The sequence below is a fragment of the Lotus japonicus genome, chromosome 6 (genome assembly GCF_012489685.1).
Source record: "Lotus japonicus ecotype B-129 chromosome 6, LjGifu_v1.2".
Classification (NCBI taxonomy): Eukaryota; Viridiplantae; Streptophyta; class Magnoliopsida; order Fabales; family Fabaceae; genus Lotus; species Lotus japonicus.
The window spans coordinates 60,785,195-60,801,361 of NC_080046.1; the positions used below are offsets into that span (position 1 = coordinate 60,785,195).

Here is a 16,167-nt window from a genome sequence, read left to right on the forward strand (position 1 = left end):
TAAGGCTTTGAAATTTGAATTATAAATCACATTTCTTATAAAATCTTCAGTTTAAATGTTTTTAACCAATGTTCTCGACTCCAAACTTACGAAATTCTCAATGATACATTACTTAGTGCCAAGTGTTACTTCAAAAATGAGGGTAGCCTGTTATCATTGACTATGGAATAGCCATCACATGAACATGAATATTAGCTTGGTTTATTCTCTTTTGTGTTAACATTGACTATGGAATAGCCATCACACATGAACATGAATATTGTCAATTACGCTTACCTATAACATTGTGTAACCAACCTTAACTAGTATTTGTAATGGAACGTGTATTGCATCCATTGGTTGCACTCCAAAACAATGTCTAGATTTCGAGGTCGGTGCCGGTGGGACCCACGATCAGAATCTTAACGACGACGTTTTGACGTGGTAGTCCAATTCCAATTCTGGTTCGTTTTCTTGAGAACAGGTGCAACTGTGCAAGCAACGTAACGCTGTACAGCTCAGATGCCATGAACATGGAAGGAAGACAAAGGAGAAGTTACAGGAACAACGAAACCACATAGCTGTTTCCCTCTATCCTCCCATCCCAATTCAACACCATCTCATTGATCCTACACACATACATAGCAATTATCGGAGCAATGGCGGCGAGAGGAATCAAGCGCCGCCACGTTACCACTACCTTCAGCTGGAAGCTGCTGATTCTCCTCTCCGCTTCCATCTCCTCCGTCGTCGTTTTACTTCTCTTCTTCACCTTTCACTCTGCTAACAATGTCACTCACAAACCCCCAATTCGAATTCCTCGCGTCTTCGATGGCCCACCCAAGATCGCATTCTTGTTCCTCGTTCGCCGCAACATCCCCCTTGATTTTCTCTGGGGTGCTTTCTTCCAGGTTCGTCGTCCTCTTTCTCCTTTGGGAATGATTCACCAATAATTGGAAATTTTGGGAATGTTTCAATTTTTTTTTTCTTTGCAGAATGGGGAAGTGGCGAAGTTTTCGATTTTTGTTCATTCCATGCCTGGGTTTGTGTTGGATGAGTCAACCACCAGGTCGCACTTCTTCTACGGTCGACAACTCAGTAATAGTATTCAGGTGAGTTTGCAATTTCTCTATGCAATTAATTTCATTTCTGATTGTGAATGCACTTACCCTTTTTCGTAAAGGAGAAGATGGAAACAAAAAAAAAACCTAACTTGGACCTACTTTATATGATTATATCTATGGTATATTGAACATTGAATGTGCTCCATTGATAAGAAGCAAAGAATTTCATGTTTTAGAGTGGGATTTACCTCTTCTAAAGTGAAGAAATCATTTTTAGAAGGAAAATGAGTAGTTATACACTTATACTTATATAACCATTGATTAGTAATTCAATTACTAAAACTTGAACACCTTTTGTTATACATGTCTTTGCGCACGATCATCATCCCATTTGTCAAATTTTCAATCAATAAGTATAACTAATTTTCAATCAATGTAGTAATGTCATGTATTGTGTTTGGTATTGGAATGTGTTGTTTTGTCCCTTGTTTATAATTATAAGAATTTAGTGGTGCATATCTTAGGTATCATGGGGAGAATCAACTATGATTCAGGCTGAAAGATTGTTACTGGAAGCAGCTTTGGAAGACCCTGCAAATCAAAGATTTGTTCTTCTCTCCGACAGGTTGGTGTTTTCAAGTTGTAGGTTTCCTGTAGGAGCTGTTTTTTTTCTATGTTTCTTTTTCTTGGTTGTTGCTGACTACTAAGGATGAGTGGATACTTTAAAAATCATAAGATTATGAATACAGTTATTAGAGAGAAAACTCGGGTATAATTTCGTCTTAGGGGGTTTGATGTGTAATAAGAAGACCCATAGAAGGCCTGGTTGGGAGGATGGACCAGATGGATGATAGTTCAATAGCTAGAGATAGATGAAGACTAAGAAATGTTATAGGGCCAACCACTAAGAGATTTAGAGGTAAACGTAGAGCTTTTTGGCACTGCATGATCCTTGTAACTAACCCCACCTAATGGGAAAAAAGGCTTGGTTTTTTGTTGTTCTTGTTCATCAATCAGGGCAGGGGCGGGTTGGGACTTGAGATATATTTTTGCAAGTACTTAGTTGGCCATGGTAACGATCTGAGTTTCTGTTTTCTGTGTGCAGCTGTGTTCCTCTGTACAACTTTTCCTATGTGTACAATTATGTAATGGTTTCTCCAAAGAGTTTTGTGGACAGGTAGAAGAAGGCTTTGGTTCTTGAGGTGCTTCGCACTCATTCTTTTTTTACTGTTCATGTATATATCCATACATTTTTTTTTGTGTAATTGAGATATTTCAAAGGTGTAGCTAACTAATTTGCTTACATTGCAGCTTTCTTGATGTGAAAGAGGGCCGCTACAACCCAAAAATGTCACCCAAGATACCAAGGGAAAAATGGCGTAAAGGTTCCCAGGTTATTTCTCTTAACTTTTATTTCAGTGTGTGAGCCTCAATGTTCTTTTTTCCAATCATACAGGTTTCTGTCTATTGGGTTTAGTACTTTAGTAGAACATCTCCTTCTCCAATCTGTCAGAACCTACTGTTTAGATGTTTATTTTTCTTGTAAACTCATAAATTTAGCTGATACTTGCTGATGAAGAAGTAGCAATTTGGCTTGGTGAAGTTGATAAAATATAAGGGGGTGTTTGCCAAACTCTAAAAACGGGATGACTTGCAACATTGGTGCAGGTTTTAAAATGAAGTGTTTGGAGAGTATTAAAAATTTGGGGGAAAAACTTATTTGAGTCCATTTTTGAATTAAAAGTTTCTCTATATGTTGCCTGTTTCTCTAAATATATCTGTATAACTTAATTTGTTTATGAAATGATGACAGATTTTAACCAAATGGAATAAATTAAGATTAGTTACAAATAGCATGAATCTATATGTTTCTAAACCATTTTTATTGGTTGCCAAACTTCCCTTGATGTTCCTTTACTCTGCATGTAGATGGTAGGTAGTTTTAAGTCGTGTTCTGTATATGATAATATACTCATTCATTTGAGTTGATTAATAATGGCTTAAAATTATATAGGCAAGGATATGCCGTCCTTTTTCAAACTTGTTGATATAAAGCTTGGTTTGTTGTTGTTTGATTGCTTTTATCGATACCAAACAGATGTTAATTGTTAGTTTGTTACATTGGGATTATAGGATGAAATTTTCAACATTTTATTCATAGAAATTGTCTTAATTTGAATTTCTCTTGCATTTTCTTTCCAGTGGATCACCTTAATTCGTAACCATGCAGAAGTGATTGTAGATGATGATGTTACTTTTCCTGTCTTCAAGAAGTTCTGTAAGGTGTGTAATCGATCATGAGTTAGCCTAACTACAAATCTAAGTCGATTCCAATATTTTTTATTGCTTTCATGCTTTATTAAAGTTGGTTGGTGTTACATCAAAATTATCATGTAGAATTACTTTCCAGCATATTACAATCTATACAATACTAGACTGACTGTAAGTCTGCAATGTGTTAGAAAAGTCTTTCTAATTTTCTTCTCACTTGGCAGAGACGTCCAGCAATTGATACCAGAAAGGGAAAGCTGAATCTTGTAAGTGATATAATTTTAATTTTCTAGCTCTAAGTTGTTACTGGATGCTTTCATGCTACTGTCAGATTTTATGCATAATAGGGAAGCATATTCTTTGCTTTTAATCAGAAATTATTAATTCAAGTTCTTTGAAGATAGGGGGGATTATGCTGGTAGTTCCAAATAATTGTAACTGGCTAATGGAACCTCTATGCACCATGTTTCTTTTTGTCCCTGTTAGCTTCAACAATATACTTTCCCTATTAAGTATGCTGAAACCCTGTTGTTATTTATACTGATAATATTGTGATGCTACTCCATACTCATTTATGTATAGATTTTTATTTTCATACTGATAATTAGTTGCTATGGTTTTCGTGTTACTGCAGAAACTTCAGAAGCAGCACAACTGTATTCCAGATGAACACTATGTGCAGACATTGCTTGCGGTAAGATACTGAGATGTCGTTTCCATTGTTAACTACTTTTGTTGTTTGGGGGATGCGTTCTTCAATCCTATTTATTCTCATTTCTTCTTTATTCAAAATTACTCTAATGAAATAATGTGCAGTAACTTGATAGGAGTAGACTTCCAATTAGATGGTTTATGAGAGTAGATTTAGGCGAGCTCTAGTTGATCGATCCCAGCCCCTAGAAGTCATTTTCATTGTTAAACTAACCTACTAACATAGAGTTAGTTAGTTGGTAGAAGGATATATAGAGAACAACAAAAGCTGTTGAGGAGTATCCAGATTGTAAAATTGGGATATTGATTTTTATATGTATGGCTTAAGAAGGTAGTTGCAGCTTACAAGCAAGTTAAACCCCTTGCTCTCTTGTTGACAGCAGCATATGAGTTACAAGTCAAATGGTAGAATCTTCCTGACTTTGAAAACAGTTGGGAATCAGTAACTAGACTGTCAGAGGTTTTTTCTTCGTCCCTTGGTGACAAGGTGAAAGTTTTTCTTTTTCTTTTGGGGGTGGAGGGGTATTCATAAGAATAGACTGCCAATTAGAACTTAGAAGGGCCTATGAGAGTAGTCGTAGGGAAGCTCTAGAGGATCCCAGCCCCTAGAAGTCTTTTTATTGTAAAACAAACCCACTAACTAACATAGAGTTAGTTAGTTGGTTACTTGCAAGAGAACAATATGGGCTGTTGAGGGGCCTTCAGATTGTAAAGGATGGACCGGTGGAGAGGGCTGAGCTCTCAAACCCGCTCAGCATTTCACTGGTATCTTTTCTCCGTTCCTAATTATATTCCGCATTGAGCAGGTTGGGAAATAGGGCTTTCTGTAATGAACACATTCTCTCTTATTTCTTGGTACCAGACCTATAATAACTCTTCAAGGATTAATTTGTATGTTTGCAATGTTATAGATCATGATATGCATTTCTCTTTTGTTTTCTTTCCAGATGCGTGACCTTGAAGGTGAACTTGAACGTAGAACAATAACCTATACCCTGTGGAACCAGTCAAAAACGGAGAATAAAGGCTGGCATCCTGCTACTTTCAGCTATGCAAATGCTAGCCCTAAAAGGATCAAGGAAATGAAGGTTATCTTTTGCTTCCTCATACATAACTTTAGCCAGTTACGGGGTTGAAAGGATCCATTATTTGAAGTTCTTTGGGGGGAGCCGGGTTTTTTGCCCTCATTTATGAGTCTATTCTTAGGACCTTACTATGATTATCTCATGTTTTATGTTTTTTGAACAGGACATCCGCCATGTTTATTATGAGACCGAATACCGGATAGAATGGTGTCGTACCAATTCAACATTCGTTCCGTGTTTCTTGTTTGCTAGGAAATTCTCTCAGGGAGCTGCTATGCGCTTGTTGAGCGAGGGAGTTGTTGACCACTTTGAAATTTCTGCATTGTTAGACACTCCACCATGACATGTCTAACGCTTCTCTCGAACGTCTTTTTAGCCGTATACTGACCTGCTTAGATGTATACTTCCGGCATTAAAGGAAATCACTTCCAAGTTAGATACAGCATACAACATACGACAGATTAGATATTGGAGACAAAGGTGAGCTGACAGGGACCATTTTATCTGGCTCAGTGAGAGGCTTGATACAACAAACCACAATTGTCCCACAGTGAACAGTCAGAGAGTAGAAAGTAGGTTATAATATAAAATGAAGCATTTAGTTTAGTGGCATCTAGAAATATTATTTTGCAAAGCTGGAATTCTAATGTCAGTCATATTTTGAATTGTCCTCTCATGGAGGAGGATACCTGTGTTAATAGAGAGCAAGATTTGGTTAGTGAGAATTCAAGTTATTTTGCTTTTGACTTGTATGCCAACCACTCAGACCATGAAGAGAAAGTACTTCTCACTAAATAATACATCAAGTGAATGCAAAAGCATCAATAAATGGAAGAATCAACAAACTACTGAGAAACAAGAAGAAGATGATAATTGTACCCATTCAGTGTAAGAGGCTTAAAGATAGGCTCAAAATTTCTTTGCAGTAGTATCTGACCATCCTCTTTGGCGAGCCCTGAGCTCCCATAAAGCAGTTTCTTTCATCTGATTTTCAAGTGTTGTTTCAGCTCTTTCCCTAGCCTCCTCACATGTCTCCATCCCTGAATTGCATTTGTCAGCTTCCTTTTGATACTGTGATGCTACTTTCTTAGCCTCTAAAATTTTTATGTCAGCAACTCTTTGTTTTTCCTTAGCTTTATCTTCCTTCAGCCTCAGTTCTTTGGACAAAAGCTCTATAAAACTCTTCCCCGCCTCTTCACTCACCTCTGGGTCTTGCCTCATGCAATCTATAATATATGTAATGCACTATGAATTTTTCCATGACTGAAAGGTAGCATACATTAAACTTTTATGCATGCCTTTTAGAATTATTATCCTCCAAAACTACATATATTTTCCCCAATGTGAAACAAATTATTTGATTAATATGTAAACTTCACTTTACATATTTAATAGTGTTACTAGCCCGGTTCTAGTTTCTACTCTTTGTTGCTTTAGTGTTAAGAAAGCCCAAAATCATAGTAAAAACTTGATGGCATGACTGGAATAATGTTATCAACTTGTGCAAGTTGCTATTTATAGGGGGAAGCCTCACCCTTCCGTCTTACAGCCATACAAAAGTAGTTTTACAATGTTTTATTTTTATCTTTGTATTGATTGATGGCAGGACCATAATAATGTTATCAACTTGTGTAAGTTGTTATTTATAGGGAGAACTGGAGAAGTCTCACTCCTTTCACGTCTCCAACTGCACACAAAAGCGGTTTTACAACATTTTACTAATCTTTGCATTGATTGATCACAACTTGCTCTATGATTTCACGACCATAATAATGTTATCAACTTATGCAAAGTTATTTATAGGGAGAAAGCCTCACTACTTTCACGTCTCCAACTGCCACACAAAAGTGACTTTACAATATTTTATTTTATCTTTGTATTGATTGATCGCAACTTGCTTCATGATGTGATTATCATAATAATGTAATCAACTTGTGCAAGTTGTTATTCATAGGGAGAAGTCTCACATTTTCACGTCTCCGGCCGCCACACAAAAGTGGCTTTACAATTTTTTATTTATCTTTATATTAATTCCTGACAACTCGCTTCATGAAGTCATGATAATAATAATGTTATCAATTTGTGCATGTGTCGACTATAACTTCTAGATTTTATAATTGATTTTGATAAAAGTGAAGTTGATTCGAATATAGTGTTTGGAATCGTGCCAAATGGCTATTTCCACTCAGACAAAAGCAATCAGTTGTAGCTTATTGTAAGTTATAGTGACCATGCCATAGATCATGTGATAGTCATGTTATGTTTCTAAGCACACTCAATCCTGCAGAAGAAAAAGGGAGTAGAACGAACCTAGAATGGAATTGTCGCTCAATCCTGCAGCAGAAAAACAAGTTGAGACACCATATTAGCAATCAAGAATCAATGTATGAGCACAAGAAACCTTAAAAAAGTATGTATCCACTTTCCTATTTTTCATTACATGGCTCAGAGTCAGTTGTAAAGTTTAGCTATTGATCACATTATATGATTTAGCATGAACTAATCCAATTGTAGACCTTAGAAACCGTGATTAGCAGAATGTATAACAAATAACTAAATATTAGCAGAATCAGAATGCATCAAAACGACCAAGGAATTAACACTTGCATATCAATTTGATTATATGATGTTTCAATATTTCATATTTTAAATGTAAGAACAAAAAACTGAGTGTAACAACTGATGGCTTCTAATAACTGAGATTTGGAGTAAACATTGTATTTTCAATCAAGCATGATCAGTAAAAAAGGAAATAGATAAAAAGATTTATTTGAAAGGAGAATGAATATATTTATAAAAAAATGGAAGTACCTTCTGGGAGAGAAAGAAGGGGTTGAAGAGAGCAATCACAGTGGCAAGGAGGACAAGAAGAAATGGAGTCGAAGGTCTCATTGAGATGCCAATACAAGGGTGGTCCTACAATGTAACCGCCTAGACACAATCCCAAAATCCACATGAACAATGTGAACACCTTTCGCTGCTTCCTGTTCATCTTTTTTTGTTTCAGTTTGTTTCTTGGTTTGGCAGACAACAGGGGAAGAGGATCTTGACTGAGAATTGGTTAAGGTTTGGTTTCAATATATTCGCGTATTTGTCTCACGTTTCGGAGAAAAACTAAACCAAATAATCACATAAAATTTGTCATTTAATTAAGAGTTTAATGGATATGCACTGAGAGTGTAAAATAGTTTTACACAGACATCCAATTGAATTCCGCCAAATCAAAAAATATCTTATTATTTTAATTAAAATTAAAGTCAAATGTAATTATCTCTCCTATGTGACATGCTTTGATTGGATGACTGTGTAAAACTATTTTACACTGTCAGTGCATATCCATTAAACTCTTTAATTAAAGGTGTAGTCATATAATTATGATTGCAGCTAAATGAGAGGTGAGTTATATGGTTATCATATAATTGTTTTATGATTTTTTCCAATGCAGCAAAAAAAATAATTGTTTTATGATTTATTTACAATTGAACAATTCACTTTCAAAAAAAAGAACAATTTAAGTCACTTAATTGTTTTCTATATATATTAATTATCATAGAAATAAAATTAGACTGAAAGGTTCCAAAGAAGGTTTTGACCGCCTAATGGTTGGCAGTTGCCTGGTCCCTTTGGTGAGTATATAATAATATTATTTTAAGAAATGGTAAACAATGAATTCCATCTCTTTTGGAAAGAATTAAGACCATAGCTTGGTCCTGACTATTGTCGATTTAAAGTTTCCAATTTTTCTTTTGTTGATTGGTATGTAGATCTTTTATTGTGTCTAAGAGTTTAGTCTTACATATGGGTTAGGTTAGTCTTAGGATGTAGACCAATTAAAGAAACATATAGATTTATATACAATAGTTCATTTCTTTGTTTTGAGACTTCCAATAATATCATTGGCAAGGAGAATGCAACAGGGAATTTCCTTTTATAACCACATTTTCTTACTTTGTTTTAAGATTCATTTCATACAGAAAGACAAATGCATCAGGAAAATTATCTGTCTATTACATGAGATTAAAGTATTTTTAAATGAAAAGAGCACTTTAAAAGAAAAATTGTGAAGTTGTGACAATAGATAAAAAAAATCAATGATTGATAACTTTATATTTTGTTGTACATATGATGTATACATTTTGGTTGAGACAGATCTCGTAGGTTACGAAGTGTTCATAGCACTATGATGTCATATCAACCCAAAAAAACAATCCAGTGGCATTCACAGGAAACTTCAAATGTGCCAGTCAATCTGCTATGGAAATATCTTCGATGGATATCCAAATACTTTGCAGCGGCAGCATCACAGGATACTCCAATAGTGCCACTCAATCTTTGAATTACTCCTGGTTAGATAAATCCTCAGCACATTTTGTGATGCTTTCAAGGTTAATGTGTGGTCCCTCCATTTTGACCATTTCCTTTCTCAAAAACTTTAGTGTATACACTATTTCTTCCAACTGAGAGTGTGAGTTGTGATCTGTGAAAAATGTAGTAATGATCCCATGTAAGTCAATAAAACTCCAGCCAGGAATTTTTCTCAAGCCAAGAGATCTCATATGGGTCAATGCCTCACCCACTCCTTCCCACTTGTTTATTGAAGCATAGCAGTGTGCTAATTGTACGCAATTTCCAGCATTGGTAGGCCTCAGCTTAAGAACATCATTGGCAATTGTCTCACCAAGTTCATTAATACCATTTGCTCGACAAGCATCAAGGAGTATGCCTAAAACATCAAGTGCAGGATCTGAGAACACTTTTTTGTACAAGTTATATGCCTCCTCTACCCTCCCTGCACGACAGAGGAGATCCACCACACAAGCATGGTGTTCGAGATTTGGTGCAATCCCAAAATCTCTAGCCATTGATTCGTATATGCTCAAGCCCTGCTCAATAAGTCCATTGTGACTACAAGAGGACAGAACTGAGAGGAAAATCACATGGTTGGGTTTAATCCCACTTTCCAGAAACTTTGAGAACAACCTCAATGCAGATTCCCCTTTGCCATGATAGCCATATCCAGCAATTATGGCACTCCATGATACCAAATCCTGAATTTTCATCTGGTTGAAACATCTTTGGGCAGTCTCCAAATCACCACATTTGCAGTACATGTCTACCAAAGAAGTGTCGACCAAGATGCACGGCCTAAGGCCATTTCTTATTACGAAACCATGGATCCATTTTCCCATGTGGAGTTGCCCAGTAGATGCACACCCTCGGAGGAGGGAGACAATGGTTACTGAATCAGGTGTTTGATGATCAGTCCTCATTTCAGTAAAAAGCAAAAGGGCCTCATTTAAGAAGCCATTTTGAGCATATCCAGAAAGTATGGCATTCCAGGAGACTAAGTCCCTTTTGTTCATCTTCTCAAATACAATGGAACTCTGATTCAAGTGGCCACACTTTGCATACATTGTAACAAGAGAGTTTTGAGCAGCGATATCCAATGACAATTCTTGCCTTAATATATAGCCATGAACTGATGCCCCCAAATTAAAAGATCCAAGTTGTGCACAAGCTGTAATCACAATGCCCATAGTAGAAGTAGATGGCTTCACTCCAGATTTTAACATCTGACGGAAAACATCCAGTGCCTTGTCTGCATTACAATTCTGCACAAGGCCTGAGATCATTGCTGTCCACAAAACTACATCCTTGTCTAAACTCCTTTCAAACATTCTAAATGCAATGGCAATGTTCCCACCTTTTAAGTACATTACAACAAGTGATGTTTCAACATGAGCATCCAAGTCAAAACCAGCTGTTAAAATCTGGCCATGCACTGATCTTCCCAATTTTACATCACCTCTTGACGCAGCCACACACAATACCGACCCAAAAGTCTTCGCATCAGGCTCCAAACCTTGTACCATCATTGCCTTGACAAGTAACACAACTTCACAAAGATCACCAATCTGGGCATAGGCATCAATCAAGGAATTCCATGAAACCAGGTCCCTTTGATCCATGTGATCAAACAATTTCCTAGAATCTTCAATGTTCCCACATCTCCCATACACATTCAGCATAGAATTCGACAACCTTAAATCTGACATAAACCCATACAAAATTGCACAACCATGCAAACACTGCACATGAGAAAGCTCTGAAACTCCAAACAGCAAACTCAGCATGGTAACACTACTGGGTTGAATTCCCTGGCAACGCATTGCATGGAACAAAGAAAATGCCTCATGAACATGACCCATGCGCGAGTAGCACCCGATGATAGTAGTCCAAGGCACTACATTCTTCTCAGGCATAATGTCAAACACTTTGCGAGCATTATCAGCGCACCCAAATTTAACGTAGAAGTTGATCAGAGAAGAAGCAATGTAGGCATCAGTGGACAACCCATTAACTACAATGCGTTGATGGAGCGAAAGACCGAGGGATAAGAGGTCGAGAGAGGAGCAAGCTTTGAGAAGATTGGGGAAGGTGTAGGCGTCAGAAGGGACGTGTGAGTTGAGCATGGAGGTGTATGTGAGAAGAACTTGACGGTGAGCACCTTGGGATGAATGGCGGTTGATAATGGCATTGAATGAGTGTGTGGTGGCTGAAGATGAAGGAGGGTGTGGGTGTGGTGGTGACACCAACCACCGTTTCAGGCCACTCAGAGTTTGCAGCGACGGCGGGTTTGGCTTTGGCTTGGATGTCAACATGACCCATTCCTTTTGATGCTGCTCAGCTCTGATATGAATGACTAAGGGCAGTGCATAATGGAAAATGTTTTATCCACACCTCATTTTGAGGTGGAAGGGGTGGAGGAGGAGAGAGATAGAAAGAAAAGAAAAAGTAAGAGAGAGAAAGTTTTAGATGTGATAGATGATAAGATGAGAGAGGTAGAAACAAAAATAAGTGGAAATGAAGTGTTTAAAAGATGAGGTGTGTATATATCATTACTCGTGCATAATTTAGTGTATGTTTTGGTTTAGCGTCGCAACTTCTATGTATCTCAAAGCATCAATAAAGAAGTTAGAATTTGCCGCATTGAGTTTAACGGCAGTGATTTTGCGGATGTTCAACATTTATTGGACCGAGATTGGGTGATTCAACTTAAGCATATCTCTCGGGAAGCTAATGGTCCTTTGGAGAGTTGAGTGCTTTTTCTCAATGTGAGTTCACCGTGCTTGAGGATCCCCTAATGGGGTTATCCCGATTCTTTAAAGATGCTCTAGGAGTGTAGTTTACTTGTTTGTTTTTTAATTTTCCTATAAAAAATTATATTAGTTCTCAAAAATTGTGATTTCTACCCAAGTTTAGTGTTTTTTTTGAAGGTAAGATTAGTGTTTCAAACCAACATAAATTGGTGTAAAGGAAAATGACTGTCAATACTTTTTCTTTTTTAAATACAAAAAATTAATAGTGTCCAATTCGAGATTGGGAACTCAGGGTATTTAACTATTTAAAAAACTTATATTTATCTTACTCAAAACAAAAATGGGAGACTTTCTTTTTTTTTTTGGTCAAGAAAAATTGGAGACTTAAGGCTCTTTCTCCACCCAACCAATTCTTGGGCTCTATGCCTCTATCAATGTTTTTTCTTGTAATGTTACACATTATAAGTGTATTGGATTGACAAAAAAAAAGTGTATTGGAAAAATACCCATTGCCCTTAGACCATTGACATACCACATCATGCATGTAAAATAGAAAGACAAGCCAAGCCCTGATGTGCTACAAGGTTAGAACTTTCCAAAGATAATACTGGTTAGGCTTCAATTGAATACGTTTGATTTTACATTTGACAGAAAGCAACAATGCATCAATCGTCCAGTCTCGAAGATTATTCATTTATTCTGAATACAAAGCTCTCTCTGGAGCTCATGAATATTTATTTCCAGTTTAAATGATCTGTTCATGCTGCTCTATGGCTTTGACATGTGAATCTAAGCACCATAATACAATCACAAACAAGATACAAAATGAGGAAAGCTACTCCTCTTCTCTCAGTGGATAATCTCTGGGTCCAAATATGGCAGTTCCAACCCTAACAGTTGTACTTCCCATCTCGATCTGCAAAATTTGAGTTAGCTGGTCAAAAACTATCATGAAGATATAATAGTTACCCTTAGACCATTGACACACCACAATCCATGTTTTCTAAGAAAAAGGATTCCTTACAGCTCGCTCAAAATCTGCAGTCATGCCCATTGACAGCTCACATTTCTCTTCTGGTATTCCAAGTGCCGTACAAGCTTCACTTCTACAATTGGACAATGTCTGGAGAGTACAAAAGAAAATTTAGTTTGAAGAATTAATCATAAGACTAGAAAAGAAGTTCCCTGAAAAACTAATACATCATATCCCAAATGTGTAGTTTCTACCTTAAAATTTTCAGGGGTGGATGAATAGTCCAACATGCCAATTGTCATCAGGCCACAGAACTCAAGGTTTGGGCATTTTGTAACAATATGTTTTAAAAGGTCTACACAAAGAGCTGGCTCAACACCAAATTTTGCTGCAAGGAAATAGCACAGTCAAATGTCAATCCTGAGATTGAGAACAAAATGAAAACATTGACAATGCCATTATGCCACCAATGGTTTATCATGGGGCAGATAAGAAAAACAAAGATGTAGGGCACAGATTGTAAACCAGCAAACTCCTATATCAAGCACACCGTTCTAATAAATATAGGTTGCATATTTGTATCTAGAAAAATGATGTTAGAATCAGTTATTTGCTAAACATAATTTCAATAAAAGAATAAGGACCTACATTTTCTTCTGATTTTAACTCTGTTTTCATATATTTCTATAAGAAACCACAGAAAATAAAATTACTTTGGTTAATAAATTTCAAACACAACCAATTTAACTTTGTTAAGATACTGAATTAGTTGGCAATCTTTCAAGTGTAACTTACATGTTTCTCCACTTGTATTCACTTCAACAAAAACTTTCAACGGGTTCCTGCCAATTTTTTCTACAGCACGATCAAGAAGATTTGCTTTCTGTCAGGAAAATTATAAAATTGTCAAAGAGAACAAAAACGAGATGAAATTTGCATCATTTGCAATAGAATATGAAAAGATACTAAGATCATGCATGCACTGAATTAAAATACATTGGTTGATCATTGCAAAATTAATTTTTATTGCATAAACATAATTCCACAGAAACTGATATCAAAGATTAACATTCAATGGGACAAAGTTGAACTTGACACAACTTCCAACTCCCAAAACTTATTGACGAAATGGCAACGCTGCAGGTACTTCTAGTTAGTGTGGAGTGCAACTAAAGTAAGGCCCATCTATACCACTGAGGTGCATCCTTACTAAGGAATAAGGACCACTTTCAACATCATAAATCATAAATATAGCCAATTCTGCCTTCCAAGAGAAATCCGAGAATGTTTAGATGAAAGTCATCATCATATTGTAAAATTCACATTCTTATATATGTACTCAATACACTTGAATACACAGGCAAAATCTATTTACCTTCTCTGCCAAATAAAATTATGGGAAGAAACAAAAATTAAACATTTACCTTCTCGTCATCTACAGTCTCTACATAAGCGAGGTTGGGAACACCAGCTGAGAAACATCAAATGAAGAACAAAATCAAGCCAAAATCATCCAAAATTTGCCAAAATCATCCAAAATTTACCAAAATTTTGAATGTCATCATGAACCTATCTCCACAAAATGGAAGCTGTGTAACAAATAAAGTTTGGAAGCATGGCTTCTAATAAAAACGAGGCTTCACTTCTGCTAGTGTCTATATTTCAATGGTTCATTCATGAACCCTACTGAAACTGAGCTCAACTAATATATGAGCTTGAGACCTTCATGTTCAAGGTCAAGTTTCAGAAAGGGATAATATTTCAATCGAACTAACTTTAGTTTATAACTTTATATCAATCTAGCTAGCAATCTCCTTAACTAAATTATACTAATCATGATATGTTTCGATATTTGTTGGCACTAACGCTTAGCATGCACTCCAAGATAAAAAGTGAATGAAACACTTCTTAAAGTTTGTTCATGTCGCACTCAACTGACATCCAAATACACAATAAACCAATTCATGTGACACACATGAATCATAGCACTCTCACTCACACTCTCTCTTTCTCTCTCAAAAATTGAAACTCGTTGGTATTTTTCTTGGAACACAATGGATGGAATATTCAAGCTGATCTAATATTATACAATGGATGATTCTGATTCAAGATAAACAAATTTGGAACAGACAGAGTGGGATCAAATCAGTTGAAATCATTGAAAGAAAGAGGGATAAAGAATAAATACATACCAACAAGAAGCTTAACTTTATTACTCTGCAAGTGCCCAATGAAATGCCATTCGATATCATCTGGAAGCTGCGGTTAATCAGGAATGAAATAGAAGAAGAAGCATTCAGGAGTGAGGAACAATGAATGAGGGAAGCAAGCAGTTGATTCAATGATCGAGAAACCAACCTGGGGAACTTTCTCAATGAGTTCCTGAACGTAGTTCTCGCCGAAGCATCGATGTCCGGCATCATACACCTGTTGGAGGGCAGATACTGGCTTCATCTTGCTCGCAGCCACCACCCGGATCTCCTTCACATCCCTCCCTGACCGCTCCGCTGCCTGTTGGACGCGTTCCAGCACCGCCTTCAGCGGTGGCGATGGGCCGCCGTCTGTGGTGGCTGACGATGCCATTTTCTTCCTCTCCTCCGCAGTCAGCACAGCACATATATTAAAAGAACTAAACACCCCTAATTAGTTTTTTTTTTTGAAAGGGTGTTAATTAGTTGTTACCCACCACTAATTAGCACATTTTGTGTTAAAATAATGGGTTTAATATGTTTTGAGTCCTAAAAATTTTGTATAGAAGGATTTCAAATTCGTTTGTCCACATTTATAAACTACTGATTTTTTAATGGTTTTACGTCCAAGTGACAAATAAGTTACAAAAAAGATGAAAAAATGGAAGAAAATGAAGAAGTCGTAATATTCAAATATAATAAAGGGTTTTTCCAAATAAGATTTTAATGAGGCTCAATTCCTATGTTTGGATTTTTTATGGGGCATTTTGTGTGTTTGAGCTCATGTATGTTTAA

General features: G+C 36.5%; 4 protein-coding genes across 4 annotated transcripts; 1 reads left to right on the plus strand and 3 right to left on the minus strand.

The window, feature by feature from the left end:
- The first annotated feature begins 369 nt into the window (after nucleotides 1-369).
- Nucleotides 370-5,853, plus strand: LOC130724401 (glycosyltransferase BC10-like). The gene is made up of 10 exons (XM_057575614.1): nucleotides 370-890; nucleotides 975-1,091; nucleotides 1,568-1,668; nucleotides 2,149-2,220; nucleotides 2,355-2,436; nucleotides 3,246-3,326; nucleotides 3,539-3,580; nucleotides 3,949-4,008; nucleotides 4,973-5,113; nucleotides 5,274-5,853. The coding sequence occupies exons 1-10, from the start codon at nucleotides 639-641 to the stop codon at nucleotides 5,451-5,453; spliced, it is 1,128 nt and encodes a 375-aa protein (XP_057431597.1). The 5' UTR covers nucleotides 370-638; the 3' UTR covers nucleotides 5,454-5,853.
- A 166-nt stretch (nucleotides 5,854-6,019) lies between these two features.
- Nucleotides 6,020-8,146, minus strand: LOC130725702 (uncharacterized). The gene is made up of 3 exons (XM_057576907.1): nucleotides 7,922-8,146; nucleotides 7,421-7,444; nucleotides 6,020-6,336 (listed from the first exon to the last, which is right to left on the minus strand). Exons 1-3 carry the CDS (start codon nucleotides 8,100-8,102, stop codon nucleotides 6,020-6,022), a joined length of 522 nt encoding a protein of 173 aa, XP_057432890.1. The 5' UTR covers nucleotides 8,103-8,146.
- Nucleotides 8,147-9,106: 960 nt separating this feature from the next.
- On the minus strand, nucleotides 9,107-11,983 carry LOC130726827 (pentatricopeptide repeat-containing protein At4g04370). The gene has a single exon (XM_057578132.1). It carries the CDS (start codon nucleotides 11,770-11,772, stop codon nucleotides 9,448-9,450), a length of 2,325 nt encoding a protein of 774 aa, XP_057434115.1. The 5' UTR covers nucleotides 11,773-11,983; the 3' UTR covers nucleotides 9,107-9,447.
- Nucleotides 11,984-12,802: 819 nt separating this feature from the next.
- On the minus strand, nucleotides 12,803-15,837 carry LOC130726351 (uncharacterized). The gene is made up of 7 exons (XM_057577606.1): nucleotides 15,542-15,837; nucleotides 15,376-15,442; nucleotides 14,608-14,654; nucleotides 13,979-14,066; nucleotides 13,438-13,571; nucleotides 13,235-13,333; nucleotides 12,803-13,126 (listed from the first exon to the last, which is right to left on the minus strand). The coding sequence occupies exons 1-7, from the start codon at nucleotides 15,764-15,766 to the stop codon at nucleotides 13,046-13,048; spliced, it is 741 nt and encodes a 246-aa protein (XP_057433589.1). The 5' UTR covers nucleotides 15,767-15,837; the 3' UTR covers nucleotides 12,803-13,045.
- Between the last annotated feature and the right edge of the window lie 330 nt (nucleotides 15,838-16,167).

Bases quoted from the DNA above. Each gene is read 5' to 3' on its own strand.
- LOC130724401 (XM_057575614.1), top strand. From the start codon at position 639: ATGGCGGCGAGAGGAATCAAGCGCCGCCACGTTACCACTACCTTCAGC. The intron at 2,437-3,245 runs GTTATTTCTCTT...TTTTCTTTCCAG, and splicing joins AATGGCGTAAAGGTTCCCAG to TGGATCACCTTAATTCGTAA. The intron at 5,114-5,273 runs GTTATCTTTTGC...TTTTTTGAACAG, and splicing joins AAAGGATCAAGGAAATGAAG to GACATCCGCCATGTTTATTA.
- LOC130726351 (XM_057577606.1), bottom strand. From the start codon at position 15,766: ATGGCATCGTCAGCCACCACAGACGGCGGCCCATCGCCACCGCTGAAG. The intron at 14,655-15,375 runs GTATGTATTTAT...GATGTTTCTCAG, and splicing joins TAAAGTTAAGCTTCTTGTTG to CTGGTGTTCCCAACCTCGCT. The intron at 13,334-13,437 runs GTAGAAACTACA...TGTACTCTCCAG, and splicing joins CCACCCCTGAAAATTTTAAG to ACATTGTCCAATTGTAGAAG.
- LOC130725702 (XM_057576907.1), bottom strand. From the start codon at position 8,102: ATGAACAGGAAGCAGCGAAAGGTGTTCACATTGTTCATGTGGATTTTG. The intron at 7,445-7,921 runs GTACTTCCATTT...TTTCTGCTGCAG, and splicing joins CCTTCTTTCTCTCCCAGAAG to GATTGAGCGACAATTCCATT. The intron at 6,337-7,420 runs GTTCGTTCTACT...CATATATTATAG, and splicing joins GAGCGACAATTCCATTCTAG to ATTGCATGAGGCAAGACCCA.
- LOC130726827 (XM_057578132.1), bottom strand. From the start codon at position 11,772: ATGTTGACATCCAAGCCAAAGCCAAACCCGCCGTCGCTGCAAACTCTG.